The sequence below is a fragment of the Tamandua tetradactyla genome, chromosome 24 (assembly GCF_023851605.1).
Source record: "Tamandua tetradactyla isolate mTamTet1 chromosome 24, mTamTet1.pri, whole genome shotgun sequence".
Classification (NCBI taxonomy): domain Eukaryota; kingdom Metazoa; phylum Chordata; class Mammalia; order Pilosa; family Myrmecophagidae; genus Tamandua; species Tamandua tetradactyla.
In genome coordinates this window covers 13,456,193-13,475,477 of record NC_135350.1, presented here as the reverse complement: position 1 = coordinate 13,475,477, position 19,285 = coordinate 13,456,193, and the positions used below count along the sequence as shown (strand labels likewise).

Below are 19,285 nucleotides of genomic sequence, written 5' to 3'. Positions count from 1 at the left end.
TTTACAATTGCAAAGAGATGGAAACAGCCAAAATGTCCATCAACAGAAGAGTGGCTAAACAAACTGTGTTATATACATACGATGGAATATTATGCAGCTTTATGACAGGATAAACTTATGAAGCATGTAATAACATGGATGGACCTAGAGAGCATTATGCTGAGTGAGTCTAGCCAAAAACTAAAAGACAAATAGTGTACGGGCCCACTGATGTGAACCGACATTCGAGAATAAACTTGGAATATGTCATTGGTAACAGAGTCCAGCAGGAGTTAGAAACAGGGTAAGATAATGGGTAATTGGAGCTGAAGGGATACAGACTGTGCAACAGGATTAGATACAAAAACTCAAAAATGGACAGCACAATAATACCTAATTGTAAAATAATCATGTTAAAACACTGAAAGAAGCTGCATCTGAGCTATAGGTTTTTGTTTTTTGTTTTTTTTTTTACTGTTATTATTACTTTTATTTTTTTTCTCTATATTAACATTCTATATCTTTTTCTGTTGTATTGCTAGTACTTCTAAACCGATGCAAATGTACTAAGAAACGATCATGCATCTATGTGATGATGTTAAGAATTACTGGATGCATATGTAGAATGGTATGATTTCTAAATGTTGGGTTATTTTCTTTTTTTTCTGTTAATTAATAAAAAAAATAAAAAATAAAAAAAGAGTATGGGCTTTTTGGGGTACATAACAGACTCTAAGCTACCATACTTGTAATTTTTTGTTGTCCACTATGCTTTTTTTTTAATGTTTTTTTATTGTGAAATATAACATATGCAAAAAAGCAATAAATTTCCAAGTATATTTAACAACCAGTTGTAGAACAGATTTTAAAGTTTCATATGGATTACAGTTCTATGATTTTTCGTTTTTTCCTCTAGCTGCTCCAAGAAACTGGAGACCAACAGAAATATCAGTATGATAATTCAACAGTCATACTCATTTGTTAAATCCTATCTTCTCTGTTATACTCCTCCTCTTTAAAGAACATATATACATAAAAGCAATAAATTTCAAAGCACAGAACTTTGAAATAGAAATAGTAGAATAGATTTCAGAGTTTGGTATGGGTTAGAATTCCACAATTTTAAGTTTTTATTTCCAGCTGTCCTGCGGTACTGGAGGCTAAAAGAAATATCAGTACAATGGTTTAGCATTCATACACACTTGTTAAACTTGACCTTCTCTGTGTAACTCCACTGTCATCTTTGATCTTTCTCCCGCTTTTTAGGGATATTTGGGCTATACCCATCCTGACTTTTTCCTGTTGGAAGGAGCTGTCTATAATATGGGATAGGGAGATGGAACTAGTTGATGTTCTGGAAGGATTGACCCCTCTGTATTTCAGGACTTATCTGGTCCGGGGACCCACCTGGCGGTTATAGGTTTTGGGGAGTTACCCTAGTACATAGAACCTTTGTAGAATCTTATCTATTGCCCTAGGTGTTCTTTAGGATTGGCTCGAATGGTTTTGGTTAGGGTTTGGCAAGTTATGATAGGTACCACTGTCAAACTGAAGCATATATAAGAGTACTTCCAGCGTAGCCTCTCTACTCTGAACTACTCTAGCCACTGATACCTTATTTGTTACGCTTCTTTTCTCCCTTTTTGTCAGGATTGCATTGTTGATCCCATGGTGCCAGGGCCAGACTCATCCCTGGGGGTCATCTCCCATGCCACCAGGGAGACTTTCATCCCTGGATGTCAGGTCCCACATAGGGGAGAGGGTAATGGTTTCACTTGCAGAGTTGGACTTAGAGAGAAGCCACATTTAGCAACAAGAAGTCCTCCAGAGGTGACTCTGAGGCATACCTATAGCCAAGGAGCAAGCCGTAAGATTAAGGGCTTGGCCTGTTGATTTGGATGTCCCTAATTCTTGGCACCATATCTGGGGTTTCCCTGGTGATAAAGTTTAATAGTTCCGTAATTTTTCTCCCATCTCTCAAGGGACATTGTCAATACTTTTTGATTATCTGCTTAATGTACGCTGGGATTTATCCAGGCATTGCATTGTTATACAGAATTAAAGGCTCTCGTTCTTATTCTGGGCTTTCTTTGTTTGGATTGTTTAAATGATCTTTCCAGACAGGTTGAGTTAGATTATGTGCTACAGAAAACCTAGGTTCTGGGCATAATAAAACTTTCTTCCTTTGTCTCAGAGTAGGTGACGTTCTAAAATATAGGCAATGTCTTTCTTACCCCTGTATTCTGAATTATCTTAATCCTGACCAGATTGGCTTCATTCTTATCTCTAAATGCCAGGTTATACATGTATAAAACAATATCCAGAAATGTTACCACTCTGCACTAAATGTGACTGCTCTAAGAGCTTACAGTCGAGGCCCCAGTATTTTCTAAATGAGATCATACGGTATTTTCTCTTTTGTTTGTAACTTATTTTGCCTCACCAAATTTCCCACAGGTTCACTTAATCTTTTAATGGATTAAAAGAACGTGGCCTTTTCTGGAGAACATAACACCCTCCAAACTGCCATCCTTGTAATATTTTGTTTTACACTATGCTTTTTAGAATTTTAATTTGTTAGCTCTGAAATTCAGTCCCTAACCTTTCACTTCTTTATGTTGGTATCCAACTATTGATTCAATAGTTTTCCTTGATTGTCAGAAACTAAAAACAAACAAATGCAGAAACACCTTTCACAGTCTTTGCAAATTTTCTCTGTGTTGACTGATCCTCTCCTTTAGAACTTAGCTCTCCTACCAGTGAATCTGGGGAACAGCCAAAGTCAAAGTATAGGGTCCTCTTCAGTATTTTCTGAACATTCATCTTCTCTTAGGCTTAGGAATTCCTGTGTTTACAGGGATCTAAAATTTCCCTCTTCTCCCTATGAAATAGTCTTTCCTGCCCGTTCTCGGTTGCCGTGTTGTGTATCTTATAGCCATACTCCTTTGTCCTAGACAAGTACAATTTGATTGTTTTGTACTGGGCCTTACACTGATTAGCTGTTTGCACACAAGCTACTTCTGGGTATTGGGAAAGCTCTGGGATGATGAGCCAGAGACAAGTGTTCTGGTTTTGTTTTTCTGAATGCTACCAGATAGATTGGCACAGACATATATGTACACCAGTGTGCTCATAGGGGCTACTCTTCTCCCTCATAGGACCAGGGACCTGTATTGAGAGCACAAGCTGGCTCCATACCTAACCAGTGAGAGTATGTGGGGAGCCAGTTATGGTACCATGATGTTTATCAATCCATAAACTATTGATTAATTTGTCTTTTCTTTACTTGATGTACTCTCTATTTCTGCAAACTTTAAGTCTTTCTGGTGCTCTGAGAAAAGTAGCTCTGCCAGTTTTTGCTAGTTGCTGAAATATGCTGACGAGAATTGATCCCTAGAACATCTCACTCCACCATCTTGGTCTACTGAAAGTTGAACCATTTTTCAAGCATATGTATGCTGGATATTGTTTTGCAGTAAATAGGTAAATTATGATGTGTGTTACTCTGATCCAATTTTATTTATTTTTTAAGATTATTTTTACTCTGATCTAATTTTATTTTTTTTTGTTTTTATATCCTACTATTTATTCAGTAGTTCAACTTTGGGGAAGCTTTCTCTCCCTGGAGTTAACCTTATGAACTATCACAGAAGCCCAGAACCTTATCACAGAACCTTATTCCAGAAGGTCAACTTGCTGTATAGTCAGGGTTACTTCATGTGTGAAATAGCAAATGTCAAATGACAGTTTACAATGCAAAATGTGATCTGAGCTGATTCGAGATATATTTATGGAATCTAGGGACCACATCATTGCAGAAACAAATGACCTGTATTCATCTTCTTACCTCAGACACTGTTGAATAATATAATAATTGATTTTAATAGTAGTGATGATCAGTTATTAACTGAAAAACTGTTTTGGTTTCATGTGTTGAAGAAGGTAAGAGAGTTCATGAAAATATTAGGAAAGTTGTCATTATGAGTGAATTGTTTTCAGTTTTTGAAAAGTCATTTTTATAAACCACCTCATTTTCTAAATATGTTAGCTCAATGTGAATTGGTATTACTAAAATTTCTTCAAGAACTTCAAATAAAATATTTTCCTTAGCAACTCTCTTTTAATATAGCTAAAGTTTGTTGGTGTAGTTGAAATAGTTTCTTGTATTCTGTTGCAGAATCCTTAGCCTGTCCTGTTATGCAAAATGTTCAGCCTCCCAACTCCAGCCCAGTAGTATCCACTGTTTTGTCAGGAGCTGTGTCAACAAGAATGTCTCCTGCTACACATCACCCAGCTGAGCCTGTGGCCTCAGTTAAACAGCCATCAGAGCTTATGCAACACAAAGGTATTTGAGAAATTCACTTTACTATATATTCAAATAACCAAAAATTTAAGTCAAACTGTATAGCCATAATTATGAAATAGGAAAAATGTCATTTATAATCCCAATCCAAACATACTTGTTTTCCTTTTTATATTAACTTCCAATCTCTGTTTATGACTGTATTTTACATACTTGCAACCATAGTTTAGATACCATTGTGTATTTTGCTTTTACATTAGATTATAAGATATATAACTGTACATAGCCAGTCTTCATAAATCTGCATAGTCTTATTAGTCATTTAAGGCTAATCTGTTGCATCAGTGTATTTATTAATTCAAACCTCTATCATGGGATATTTATTTCCTGTGTTTTAAAGATCAGTTTATTTTGTTATAAAATAAAACAACCCAAATTTCCTCCTTTAGTGGATTGCCATATCCTTTGTTAGATGTTTACTGGGTTTGTAGTTAATATTAATAGAAAGTAGTCTTTGACCAAATATGGGGGATGGGTAGGGATGAGAACAAAATTGTTACCTATACTCTTGCAACATTGACATCTATATAGTGTATTTGTTTTTTAAAGCTCTTCATGTGTTAAATAAATGACAAATAATCAAAGATATGTTGTTTTGACTCTGTTTCCCAATGTGTTGACTTTTCTTTTGGTGGTATTCTTGGTTATTTTTGCCTGGCTAAAATCCATAAACTATTGATTAATCTACTATACTATGTTAAGCTACTGCATTTTTTCATTTGGTCAGTACTGTTTTTAGGAATCATCAGGTTTTTTTCCAGAGCAATCATAAATAATATTTAGGTACTATTATGTAGTGACAGCTCCCAATCTTAAGTATGAACTCCTTCTCATGTGTTCTTATAGTCAGAAAAGGAAAAAACACCATAAATTATTAGCCTGATATATTTGTTGTAAATTTTATTTTGTTAACAGAGGCCTTTCTATCTGTTGATCACATTATATATTTTTATATATTTTAAGTTCCCTTATTTGGTTTTATAGAAAAATCAACTGCACACCAGGGAATGCACAGTGATTTCTAATATGTCAGTGAATTTAGTGGGAATAGAATCTAGTTCCTTATAAATATTTGCTTTCAAAGTGAAGGGTTGGTAGGACAGTATTGTTTATCATGAATACAAGAAATTTAAGGGTAGGTCGAAGCCCTGACTAAATGAATGGTATCTTTTCCTGTCTTTCTTCTATATCCATGACTGCCTTCCATTTCTTAAATAGCTTGCTTCTTTTAATTTTTCTTTACATTGTCCCTCCTAATTTCTTTCTTCCTGTCACATTTTGTTTTTGACTTCTTGCTTTAAATACCATCCTACCGTCTTATTATAAATATCATTTCCTAAACTACCTTCCCACTAAAATCTTACTAATAAAATAGATTTTGAAAACAGAAGAAGCTGCCATTTATTAGCATTTACAATATGCCAGATTATATTCATTATCTCACTTAATCCCCATATTGATCCTATGAGGGAGATATTTTACAGATTTTACAGCTGAGAACATTGAGGTTCACTATAATTAAGTAACTCACCCAAGATCACAAGTTAATATGTAGAATATAGAAAGATTTTTTAAATATTTGAGTTAGTTTACCACAGAAAAATCATGCAGAAAGTACCAAGTTCCCATATGTCCCCACACACAGTTTTCCCTGTTAACACTTTTCATTAGTGTGGTGCTTTTTTTACAATTAATGAAACAATATTATCATCATTTTATAATTGACTGAAGTCCCTAGTTTATATTAGGATTCACTGTGTTGTACAGTTCTATGGTTTAAGAATTTTTCAGTCTAGAAGCATATATATATATATAACCTAAAATTTCCCATTTTAACCATAGTGAGATTTTTAGCTCAAACCTTACAATCTTGTGCTCTTTGTATAAAAATGACACTGTATTTTTCTTGTTGTTGTTGGCTAGAATAAAGTCTAGATTTACCAAAGATAAGCTCCTTGTGGAAATACCAGAAAAGATAATATTGGAAATATTTGAATTGTAGCTGTTATTGTTCCTGTTTCTTAAGAAGGAGTTTGGTTCTTAGTGGCCCCCTTGCCTTTGAATAGATCTGGAGTACATAAAACAAATGTTTATGTGTCAGAGTTATCATATATGATCGTTCAAGCTGTAGTTTATGAGAATGATGCCTCTTGGAGCTGTGCTGTGTACAACTTGCAAAGCATATGATAGGACTACTAAAATATTAATGCGATTAATGCATCAAAAAGATCAGTCTTTTTTTCATCTCCCTGTAGGTATACCCTCTCTTAGTTGTTCTCTGAAAACTTGGCATTTTTTACTGGTACTTTGTAAATGGGAAGCTTCAAGTTTTTTGCTTTGAGTCCCTTAAAATACATTTGAAAAAACTGTATAATTCCTTGGACATTTTTTAGATTGCCAACCAAAATTTTTCATCAAAAGTTTAAATAGTTACAGTTATATTTTTCAACATATTACATATGTTTACTTTTAAAACAAGGATGTAGCGTTTATTTTTCAAATGTATCCAGTGGAATTATACCCCAGCCATCACCCTTTTTTTAAATGACAAATAAGGCCTTCTTTAACATTTGGAAAGTTTATGTTTTGCCTTTTTTTTTTTCTTGAAGACCTATCCCTACTCTCTGAATGTAAGTAATAATATAACATGTTCTTAAACTAGAAACCGTTTATCACACTAACATAATTCTCTGCCACAGCACCAAATAATTTGAAAATGTTAAATTTGTTTTATTTTCTATGACCATACATTTCTAAGCATTAATATTTTTTCCTTTTGGTTGAAGTTATCATTACAGTTATTATTAGTATACAGTTGGCCAAGACAACATACATATGTAATGAATTTTGCTATTATTTATATGGAAAGTACATTTTTATTGGAAGTGCATCTTTCAGTAAGCTGAATGGACTCATTTCCCTCTCATCTCATTGCTTTGTAGATCTGGGATTATGATTTATTTTTAGGATGAGATATGATTAGGTTAATTTTATTCCTAGTTTATATTTCCATAGATATAAATGTTGAGAAACTGTTCAGATAAAATTTATAAGAATGGTAATGGAAGAGTTTTACGCAAGTATTGTTGTTGTATGTGTGTGTGTGTGTGTATTTAAAGACCTTTAATTTTATATGTCAGAAATTTTTGTTGTTGCTTATTAGATTTATTTTCCAGCTTTTAATGTTTTCCGGGTTCTAGCTAGTCGGTAACATCACTTTATTATTAGCAGTTTATGATTTACAAATACTTGAACATTTATCATCTCACCTGATCATTACGTGAGGCAGGCATATATATATATCTCATCTTCCTTTTATAAATGAGGAAATTGAGCTTAGATAAGTTAGGTTAGGTGTCTTACCCAGAGTCATAGAAACTCTCTAGGAAATGTGCCAAGAAGGTACTGAACTTCTGCCTCCAAACCCAGTGTTCATTTTACCTTATCAGGTTGTTCAAACTATTGTTAATTTTATGATACCTTTACCAGTATAATCATCACATCCTTTTATTTTTATCAAAAACTTCAAGCCACCGTTTAGGTAATTTTATTCTGTATTATCTCTGTTGAACCTATTTGTCAGAGGAAGTAGTTATTTTCAAACCAGGGGGCAAGATTTCACATTTGGTCAGAAAAAAAGTCTGACTAATTTTTCAGTTCAAGCAATTAGAAATAAATTATAGCATACATCTTGTAAGGCACATTATTAAAAGCAGTTAAACTTAAAGGTCATAGCTATAATTCGTTCATTATTATAATAGGTTAAAAAAAATCTGGCCAATGAGTCAATATACTAATTGTTATTACTTAATTTGAAGTAAAGCTATGTAATGTGTACCTAATATTATACTATTTATGAAGCTCACATTATCTTGAAATGCATCAGATTCCTACAGTAAACATTATATATACTACATGTATTGAATTCTGGTATTTAGTACTTTTTTTTATATTTAAGTAAGAATCAAGCATAAAATCAGAATCAGACACCATGATAAAAGTTTTCCTATTTATTTAATTAACAAGGAAAAATATATATGCCTAAGTACTAATAGGTAAGTCCACTGCTAGCAAATGTATTTTTGTTAATAGGAGGTAGAAAGTATTAAATATTTTATAGTATATATAAAGTAGGATTGACTAATTATTATAAATATTTCATGATATGATAAAATAGGTTGTAAGTACTTTATTCAGCATCTCACACACAGTCTGATAGTATGTAGAATTTTTATCTATGAGTGTTATCCAATGTATCTAGAAAAGCATTGGCAGTCCAAAAAATATTCTGTTTGTTTTAAAAAGAATTAGCATTGCTAAGACTGGAAAGTCCTTTTTTTCTTACTAAGCACCCACCCCAGGGATGAGTATTAAGAATAGCTGAAAATTGTTTTAAATTTTAAACACAAACACCCGTGTTTTAGAGTTCAACAGTAATAAATAACTAACCTTTATATATAGGCACCATTCTAGGTATTTAGAATATATTAATCACTTGGTACAGCAACCATTTGAGGTAGCTATTATTCCCATTTTACGGATGACATAAACGAAGAAAGTTAAATGTAGAACTTTGAGTTAAACCTACAATCCCCACTTTTATCTGTTATATCATACAGCTTTTCTTTTCAAAATTTCTTACTGTTTGTGCATTGTTCTTATGGGACTTTCTTGCAAAATAAATGGCTTCTTTGATGGAATGGTTAGGGTCTTCATAAAAGCAAAATGATGAAGTAAATTTATCCATACTCCCACCACCTTACTTTTCAACATTTCAGAATTAAGAATATTCCAATGAGAGTCAATTCTATTTTCCACAACTTTAGCTGAAACATAGATTAGCAAGAAAAAAGAAAGGCCTATAGAGTTAAGTTGTCTTGATTAATCATTTAAAGAAATAGGACTTTCCCCTTTGTTTGGCACCTAAGTTTTTTTTGTTTTTGTATTTTTTGTTCGGGTGGAAGGCACCTTTGGGTAGTGTGTCGTAGTAAGATTTAGAATAAGTTAAAGGTTATGTTGTTTCCTTTGTAAAATGAGGGAAAGGTTGTTATTAACACAGGTGTTTTCTTAGGTTGATGAGTTTTAGAAAATAGAATACTCATGAAAGTTGAAGATCTGGAAATTGCCTTAAAAACCCTTTTGTATGGGAACCCCTGGAAAGTCTTCTATATATGTACCTAGTTTGAAGCCCAGGAAAGATTACAGTTCTCAAAAGTCTGAACTCTCTTGAATTTAAAAAAGCTAACCTTCACAAGGGATTTGTTCCCTAAAGACTAGTTGTGTTTATTACCAATGTAGCTGTATCTAGGGAACAGTGAAGATACCTTTTATTGAGCATCCCCAAGGATATTGTCATCTAGAATTTTGCCTGAAGGTACTGTAATACTAGGAATTAAACTGAACGTCTTTTTTAAAATATTGGGGCCCTGTAAATGACAGAGTTCTTATGATGATAAATTATTTTCTGTGAAGAGTTTCTTGCTTCTTGATTTAAGTGATTCATATTTGAAAGCTTTGTTAAGACAGAATAAATTAGGATATAGCATTCCGTCTCCATTTTGTAGTGGTGATAGGAGTTACTCCATGTGCATTTCTACAGTGGATTTTAGGCTGGGTTTTTTTTGTTGTTGTTGTTTTCCTATTTTTTTAAACTTTTTACACTGTGTAATTTAACATATTTACAAAGCAAAGATAGAAAATAGCAATAATTTTCAAAGCATTCTTCAACAAGTAATTACAGGACAGATCCCAGAGTTTGTCATGGGCTGCCATACCATCATCTCAGAGTTTTCCTTCTGGCTGCTTTAGAACACTGGAAGCTAGAAAGAATACATATTTTTTATCTTCACAATCAACTTTTTTCTTTCTTTTTTGCGAGAAATAACATACATACAAAAAAATAATAAATTTCAAAGCACAATGCAACAATTAGTTGTAGAATGGATTTCAGAGTTTGGTATGGCTTACAATTCCACAATTTTAAGCTTTTACTTCTAGCTATTCTGAGATACTGGAGACTAAAAGAAATGTCAGTATAATGATTCAGCAGTCATACTCATTTGTTAAACCCTACCTTCTCTGTATAACTCCACCATCATCTTTGATCTTTCCCCCACCCTTTAGGGATATTTGAGCTATGGTCATTCTTTTTCATGTTGGAAGGGGCTGTCAGTAACATGGGGTAGGAAGATGGAACTACAGATGTTCTGAGAGGCTGGCCCCTTTAGGTTTCAGGACTTAACTGATCCAGGGACCTATCTGGAGGTTGTAGATTTCTGGAAAGTTACCCTAATGCGTAGAACCTTTGTAGGATCTTATATATTGCCCTAGGTGTTCTTTAGGATTGACTGTAATGGTTTTGGTTGGGGTTTTAGCAAGTTATGATAGGTACCAATGTCTAACTGAAGCTTATATGAGAGTGACCTCCAGAGTATAAGCTGGGAGAGTTTATCATATTCTGCTATATGTTATCTGAAGGATATGAAGAAAGAGTAGTCTTTCAAACTCTCACCATTCGCATTTCTTAGAGGGAATGATGTGGCTCTCAGCCTCTTTCTAGCCATAACTCTAATCTCTGGAATCTCTTTTTGTTTCTTCTTATTGTATATACATATGTATACATTTAAAATGCAATGCTAATTGTATGTTGAGAAAGTACTTCACTTTTTAAGGAGTCCTTAAGTTGAAGAAGAGTTCCTTTCCCATAAAACCTTTTTCTGTCAACCTATATTTAATCATAAACTTCTTAATATAATTTTACTTAAGCTCTAAATTAGTCACACTTTCATTTTAACTAGGCTGTTATAGAGGAACATGCCTCTCTGAATTTAGTCTTTCAAGATATAAATTTTTTTGTATTGCCTGAATTTATTTTACAGTGATTTTTACTTTCTTAGATGAATTTGTGATAGCTGCTGTTTTATCTATGTTAAATAATGTTTTAGCAAAGCTGGTGTATTTTTCCTTGACTCCTTTAGTCATGGTGGGAAGTTCAAACCTTCACTAATCTACGGTTTAATTTTTGTTTCTTCTATGCTCAAATTATGTTCTCCCATACTTTTTTCTTACTATAGAGATAAATTATATTTATTAGTGTTAATTTAAAAGGTCACCTGAAAAACAGAAAGAGAGCATCAGAGTACTACCATGCAATTTTGATGAGACAGGCTTCATAGTCCTTCCAATATTATGAAATGCTCTTGAAAATCTCTACTATGTTATTGGGATTTTTTTTTTCTTTTTTTCAAAGTAGAACTATAAGATTTTTTCTTATAAGGATGTTTATTTTGCTTAATAAAATGTTTTCATTTTTAATTAAAATTTACTTTCCATTTATGACCCTTGTGAATTTTTATTTTTTAATCTTGATTTTGCCAGATTAATTAAATAATGAAAACATCTTTTTTTTTAAGGAAAGTATTATACAGTTTACCAGTTGTGCATTTTCCAAAGATCTACCCTCAATTGGCTTATCCTGCAAGAGAGCAAGTCCCATTTACCTTCTTCAGACACACATCAGGCAATAGGTGAAAGCTGAAATAACATACTCTCTCAGAAAATTCAGTTTTTTGTATTTATCATATTTGAAGAGCCATAGTTAATGTCTCTCTTTTTTTTTTTCTTTTTGAGCATCTACTGTGTACAGAGAACTATGTTGAATACAGTTCTTTTCTTTAACTGTCATTCTTTTTCCGTTATGGGACCTGAGTTACCATCAAGGTGGCATTAGCAGAAGGAAGGTACCAAGTATCTGTATGTGTGTTGTATGCTGTACAAATTAAGTTCGGTAGAAATGATCACTGACCACCAAGAATGCCCAGTCCCAATGGAAGTATACCACAAAGGCCCTAAGGTCAAAGAAGGTAACATGTGTAGAGCGTAGAAAAATGTTCAGAGAATATCACTGCAGTTTCCTAAATATAATTTGTGTACCACTTGGTACGTTTTTCACACTTAAACCTGTTAGTTCATAATAAAGCTGCTTTTACTAAACTGCTTGGCAGAGATTCTCTAACTGTTCCAGTTTTAATTATACATTTGCTAATATTAATATGCATGCTGGGATGTTCTTTGGAATGTCAGAATTCTTTCTCACTTTTAATGCAATGTCAAAATTTTATTTCTCGTCTTTCCTGTTGGTTTGACTCTTGTGTTTGTGCTTTCCACTTTACAGGCATGCAGTTTGGTGAATATGTTAATAATCAAGCTAGCTCTGCACCAACTCCCTTGTCATCAACTTCCGATGATGAGGAAGAGGAGGAGGAGGATGAGGAAGCAGGTCTGCTTTAGCTTTACATCAGCTCTTGATCTTTTCCTACTCAAGTTTTCATTTTCAAAGTCTTAGTCTTTTAAAAAAGTGTCTTTATAGATTTAGCACAATGAACTTAATTGATTTGGGTTTTAGAAGGTTGGGTCACTTGAAAAGAAGTGTTTCATTTGTTTGTTATTCTCCTTTGGACATCTTTACCATTTCATAAATAATGGAACGCATCTTTCATGACGGAAGAGTGCTTTCTGTTTCAGAAATACATTTCCTTCGTGTTATATGCAAAAGAATGAGTCCTGACTGAAGCCTTGGGCTGAATTGATGATTGCTCTAGCACCTTTTTAGGAAGATTTTCTGCTTTGCATGCTACTTTAGTCTAATCAAAACATAGATTTTATAATAGTGATAGAGGAATAGAACAGTGTTTCTATGACGTGATTTGTGCCTTTCATGTCATAAACTTAGAAGGCTCAGAATTTGTAGTTACATTCCTGCTTCATGAAGTAGTAGTTCATATCTTGCTAGTTGAAGAATTTGTGTATCTGGTTGTCTGTTACAACCTAAGTAATATCTTTTTCTGCCTTTGATAGATAGTATATTGGAGAAAAATAAGCAGTTTAGTTCCTGTATTAATTCTAGTGGTTTAAGACTGAATCAATAAGTGATGATAGTTACTGTATGTGACCATGAATGTCCTGTTATCTTTATCACTGAGTGGAAGGATTCCCTCTACAAACAATCCATGTAACCAAAGTTTCTATTAACTGTGTATGTTTTCATATTTAAATCCTTATGCATGATTTGAGAAGCCTGGAGGGAGAAGAAGGTGCTAGATGAGATATAATTGTTCTTATGTAAATACCTTTCGTTCTGAAAATTTTTGTAACTTTTAGTTTTAATATAATTTCAAATTTATAGAAAAGTTATAAGAGTAAACGAACCTCCTATATATCCTTTATCCAGATAAACCATTTTTACCTCACTTGCTTTATAATTTTCTTAATCTATATATGTATTTTTTCTATACTATTTGAAATTAAGTTGGAAACATCATGAGTTTTACCACTAAATACGTCAGTGTATATTTCCTAAGAATAAGGACAATATAGTGATCAGGAAATTGAATATTGATATAGTAAATCTGTTAAACAGTCTGATTCAAATCTCAACAATTGTTTTATTAAGAACTATTACAGCTATTTTCCTGGTCCAGAATATGACCCAGGATCATGCATTACATTTAGCTGGTGTGTTTCTTTAGACTCATTTAATCTGGAACAATTCTCTAGTCTTTCTTTGTCTTGACTTTGACATTTTTGAAGGGGATAGGTCGGTTATTTTGTAGAATGTCCCTCAGTTTGGCTTTATTTGATGTTTTCTCATGATTAGATTCAGATAATGCATTTCTGGCAGGATTAACACTGAAGTAATCTTGTGTTCTTAGTGTATCATATTCCAGGTACAGTGTCAGTTTGTTCCAATATTGGTATTAACTTTGATCATATGCTTAAGGTGATATCTGCCAAATTTCTCCACTGTAAACTTACTGTTTTCCCCTTTTAAAATTTATAAGTAATTTGTGGAGAGATTCTTTGAGAATATGAAAATGTTCTGTCCTTTACCAGACTTTTTACCCATTAATTTTAGCATTCATTGATGATTTTTTAACTCCAATATTCCTTTTATGACTCGATATTTTATTGTAAGGAGGAGCTTTCCCTTCTCCAGTGATTTCTTTAGCGCCATATTAACTCATGAATTCTTATTTTATCCCATGGGTTATGTTTCATTACTGTCATCATTTATTTTGATGTCATCTTGTCCTGGACTAGGCCAGTGGCAACTCCTTCAAATTGGTCCTGGTATCGTTTTAAAATGTCCCGTGAGCTTTTGAACATTTGCTTTTAGATACTTTAGGACTGCAAAATGATGTTCCTAATTCATCTTGTACATATCCTATTACAATCCTAGAATTAGTCATTTCTCTAAGGATCCCTGGTTATTCTAGTAGTGAATATCTGATTGTAGTGTGTACTTATTGTTATTGATAGGTCGTTGCTCCTAGGTCCTAAATGTTTTTTTTAATGTATATATTATTCAGATCCTAGGCACATCTCACTCTTCTGTCTCATGGGCCTTAGTTTGCAGATTTCAAACGTATGTCATTTTGTATAGTAGTTTTTTGTGTTTTTTTTTTTGCACGGGTAGGCACTGGGAATCTAACCCGGGTCTCCAGCATGACAGGCAAGATCTCTGCCTGCTGAGCCACCATGGCCCACCCTTGTATGGTGTTTTTATTGGGATAAATTACTTCTGTTTTTGTCCTGCTTATAAATAGGTGAAATTGTTGAAAATTCCATTTGCTTAAATTGGAAAAAAATTGAGAGATCAAAAAGATTTAGCTTTTATGGGCTTTTTGCCTTTCTCCTTGTCTTATTTAACAGATTTTTTTTTTCATAAATATATTACAGATTAAAAATGCCTTGAGTTCTTGGACACTTAACATTTAGACTTTTATAAAACCTTACATTTTGAGGAATGACTTTATTCCAGTCCCAGCACTAAAGAGCTAATATTTTTTTTGGCTTTTGTGTCACTTTTTCTAGATTCAAATTCTAACTTTGTCACTTAATAACTTTGTGACCTTAGGCAAGTTTCTTAAACTCATTGAGGCTCAATTTACAAATCTGTAATATAGGAATAATAATAGTAACAATTTCAAATGGTTGTTTTGAGGATGGACAGTTTTCTTTGTAAGAGCTTAAGAGTGGTACCTGGCAAATGGTAAGTACTGAAAGAGGTTAGCTGTCATTACTAATATTAAGATTGCATCCTTATGTCAATTTAACCTTCACAACAACGTGCATGTCAGACATAATCGCTTCCATTTTATAGATACCTGTGGCCCAAATAGGTTAAGTAACACTTGTTAAAAATCACACGACTACTAAATGGCTGAGTGGGGATTCAAGTTCAGGTCTATTTGTCTGCAGAAAAGTAGGAAAAGGAAGGAATCTTCAACTCCTAGTGAGAGAAACACACTATGAATTAGAAGAAAAATGAGCCCAAAGAAAACAAATCTTTGATTTGTTTCTGTTTTGATTAATGGTGATACTATTCCTGTGTCAAAAGGAAAAAGAAAAATTTCTAAGGCATAGGCATTGTGTAGCTTTATTTTTTTTATATTTCAAAAATATTTCCTAATTGCATTATAGAGATAAATACTAATGCAGTTAATTTAAAAGTGCACATAAAAATACTTTCTTCGGTTCTCCATTCTTAATGAATTTAAGTTAGCTACTAGTCACCTAAGTTTTAAATATCTAAATTGAAAGTGGTGTATTTAATGGCAGTAAGGTGCTGGTAAAATAATTGATCATATATGTTGTACATGTCTTTTTCTTCATTCAGGGCTAATGTCATGATGAAGTCTTATGACTTACTATTAACTTCAGTAGAGAGCTGCAGCATTGCTGCTTAATCAGTTTTGTTTTGCTGTGATTAAAATTATTTACTCTTTTAAGGATCAGTTCTATTTCCGGTGCTCCAGTAATTAGAACCATGTTTGGCACTTAGTAGGTATTCAGTTAGTAATATTTGTTAGCTGATGAAATCACAGATGATTGCTGCATGGGATAGGGGAACTTACAGGGAGGATGTCTCCTCCCAAGAAAAGAGCTCTGATCTTTCATTATTTGTAGGTAACTTATTCACCTGTTCTTTTAGTACCTTCCATTTTCAGACTAATTTGGTTTCCTAAGGAAATTTTTGGGAATTTTGTAGTACTAACCATCTTGCCTCTAATTAGTAAGTGGGAATATTTTCAGTACTGTTCTACAAATTTAATCTTTTTTCCTGAGCTCTCCAATTTAATAAGCTGGCAAGTAAAGGGAGAGAACCTTATTTATGTTCCCCAAATTTCCCAAATGTTTATTAATTGTATTGTGAAAAAATAATTTCTAATGTGGTGAATCATTTTCTTCCTATAATGTGAAATTCATAAATTTGCTTTATTTTAAGTTCCTTGCTAAAATGTGCCTTCTTCATTCTATTTGATATCTTTAACATGTGGATAATTTAGCTATACAGTTAAACATACATAATTTCATTGTACGATAAAACTATCCTTTAAACATTAGAAAGAGTACTGAAATGAAAATTAACCTTTATGCTTTTTTCATGGCCAGCAGAAAGAATTATATCACCCAAATTTTTCTGTCCAGATCATTTTACCACATTTTAACTTAGTAGAAAACAACAGGTATATATACTCTAGCATGGCTCCCTTTGCCATATATAATGATTTCCTCTATAGAATCCAATTTCACATACAAAATTTGATCCCAAATGCTAAATTACTCCTATTCTCTTCTTTCAAAAATAGCTAGGTTTATTGCTTTTTACCCTGTCCACAAAATCTTTAGTTTTATATGTGTTGTTGATCTCAGGTTATCATAGGTTATACAGTGAAGTAAAAGAGATAAGTTCACAAAGTTTATGATTTTAAAAAGGCTACAACTTTTATATTTTCTATTCTTCATCCCCTCCAGTGTTAATCGTAATTAGGAGGAGAAAATCATCATTTAGGATGTGAAACAGGAGGTAAAGCATACATGATAATAGTCACCACAGTATTACTTACATGTTGTATTCCTCTGTGCCCTTTTGACTATACAGCAAAGTAATAAGACTGTCCAACTGACATTTTTACTAGAATCTTCATGTTATTGATTCAGTTTGTAAAAATAAATCATATTTTTATTGACTGCAAATGAAAATGACAAAGTAAAGGGAATGAAAAAGAATGGAAAGAAAACCTAGCTTTAAAATGGATTTTATTTTTATTGTTTTAAACTTGCTGAGTTACAATAACTTTTTCATATATAAAAAGGTAAAAGAAAGTGACTGCCTCAAATCGGTACAGGGATTACTTATAAGTATCTCTGCAAAGTAGGTATTTGGAACTCTCTTTTTTTAAACATTTTGCAGGTATTCATTGCCTATATGCTTAAGACTTTTGTATCTTTACTTTATGTGGGATTGTTCTCCAATTTCAAAAATATTTATTGAGCAGTGATATCAGGTTTAAAAATTAGTACTAATCCTCTACATAGTTTTAGAGGAACTATCAAGTAGCTATTCACTTATTTTAACTTTTCATTTATTAAAGCTATGACTTACTTGACAAGTAAGTCTGTCTAGCAATAAGTGTAAAAATATGTTTTTTAAACTTTTTGAAAAAACTTTGATTTTAATTCTAATTGTGTATCCAACCACCTAATGATATTTTTAATTATAGGCTACCAATAAGCTTCCTTATTAAAATTTCATTATTTAAAATTTTTAAAAATTTTACTTACTCATGTGAAAACTAAAATATGATTGTGTAGTAGGACAGTCTTTTGCTTGAAGCATCTAAAAGTTCAGAATTGTTGTAAAAAACATAAAACTTAATAAAACTTGTGCAACTATCCAGTCTATCAGGTCCCCATAAATGACTGTATCTTAAATTCTTCTCTTCTGTTTAATCTTATTAAATCACAAGTATTCACTCCTTCAGTGGTGAGTGTTAGAATTAGACATTTTGTTAGAGTTAGGTGCAGTACTTCAGATAAATACCATAATGCTTGTATTGTTTGGAGTACTAACTTGAAAATGGGAGTGAAAGTGAAATAAAAATTGAGACGTGAAATAAAGTGGAGGGAAAAAAACAAAGATTAATTCCCACTTCAAGGTGTGTTCAACCATAGTCCCTGGAAGATACTGTCAGGTAAAGTTCTGTCACCTGCTATAGCTACTCCAAATAGCCCTATCTCTAGGGAATTTTTAGATTGGAAAGAGGCTAGAGGGCAATGGAAGCCTTTCTCCCATGCCTGTGGTAATGTGACAGTCTGAAGCTGTATTTTGGGAGTGATGTTGGAAAAAGCTTTTTGATTTTTCATATTTTTAAGGTGCTGGTCAATTTTTGTTTGATTTTTCACAACAGCCTGGTACCACATCCAAGATAATGATATATTTATAAGTTGTTTGGATATTTTAAAAAGTAATGTTGTATTTTGACCTTAGAAAAGTTAAGTCTGTTCCTGTAGATAACAAGACAGTGTTGTATTAACCTGCTTAGTTCTAACTTCCAAAGAGAATTCTTAAAAGGGTTCAAACCCATCTTTCCCTTTTATTTGTCATGCTGTTATTTTATAAATTTAATGCATGTCTTGGGTCTGTGGAGGTTGTATAGGAAGGATAACAGAGTCCTGCCATTAAGAAAATAATTCGTTTGAAAGTTTTGGGTATTTATATCCATTAAAAAGAAAATAGGGGTGGGCCACAGTGGCTCAGTGGTAGAGTTCTTGCCTGCCATGCCAGAGACCCAGGCTTGATTCCTGGTACCTGCCCATGGAAAAAAAAGAAAGAAAGAAAAAGCAAATGGGGTAACGTCTTTGCAGGTAATACCTGTTATCTAACATCCGTCTTGCAACACATCCTCTATGTATAATTGCTATAGCTGGAATCTCCACCTTTCTGTACAGCACAAGGAGTGACAGTGTTGGAGCTAGAATGGAAGGAGGTTTGGCACCCATGACCATGGTTATAATTCAAATGTACTTTAACTAGAAATAGTGTTCAAATTGTGAGTAGATGTCTAGGCTACCACCAGGTCACTTAACTGAAATGCTACA

General features: G+C 33.0%; 1 protein-coding gene across 9 annotated transcripts in view; it reads left to right on the top strand.

Moving 5' to 3' along the window:
* The window catches only part of SEC24B (SEC24 homolog B, COPII component), a 117,294-nt gene that overhangs the window by 49,578 nt on the left and 48,431 nt on the right, over window positions 1–19,285 (top strand). For 5 of the 9 annotated variants that reach the window (XM_077142574.1, XM_077142573.1, XM_077142577.1 and 2 more), the window contains exons 3-4: window positions 4,157–4,324; window positions 12,516–12,620. The exons of 1 other annotated variant lie outside the window; for it this stretch is intronic. In XM_077142574.1, the coding sequence (XP_076998689.1) occupies window positions 4,157–4,324; window positions 12,516–12,620 (273 nt within the window). The remainder of the gene's footprint in view (window positions 1–4,156; window positions 4,325–12,515; window positions 12,621–19,285) is intronic. 3 more of the 9 variants (XM_077142576.1, XM_077142575.1, XM_077142581.1) reach the window with 2 other exon arrangements.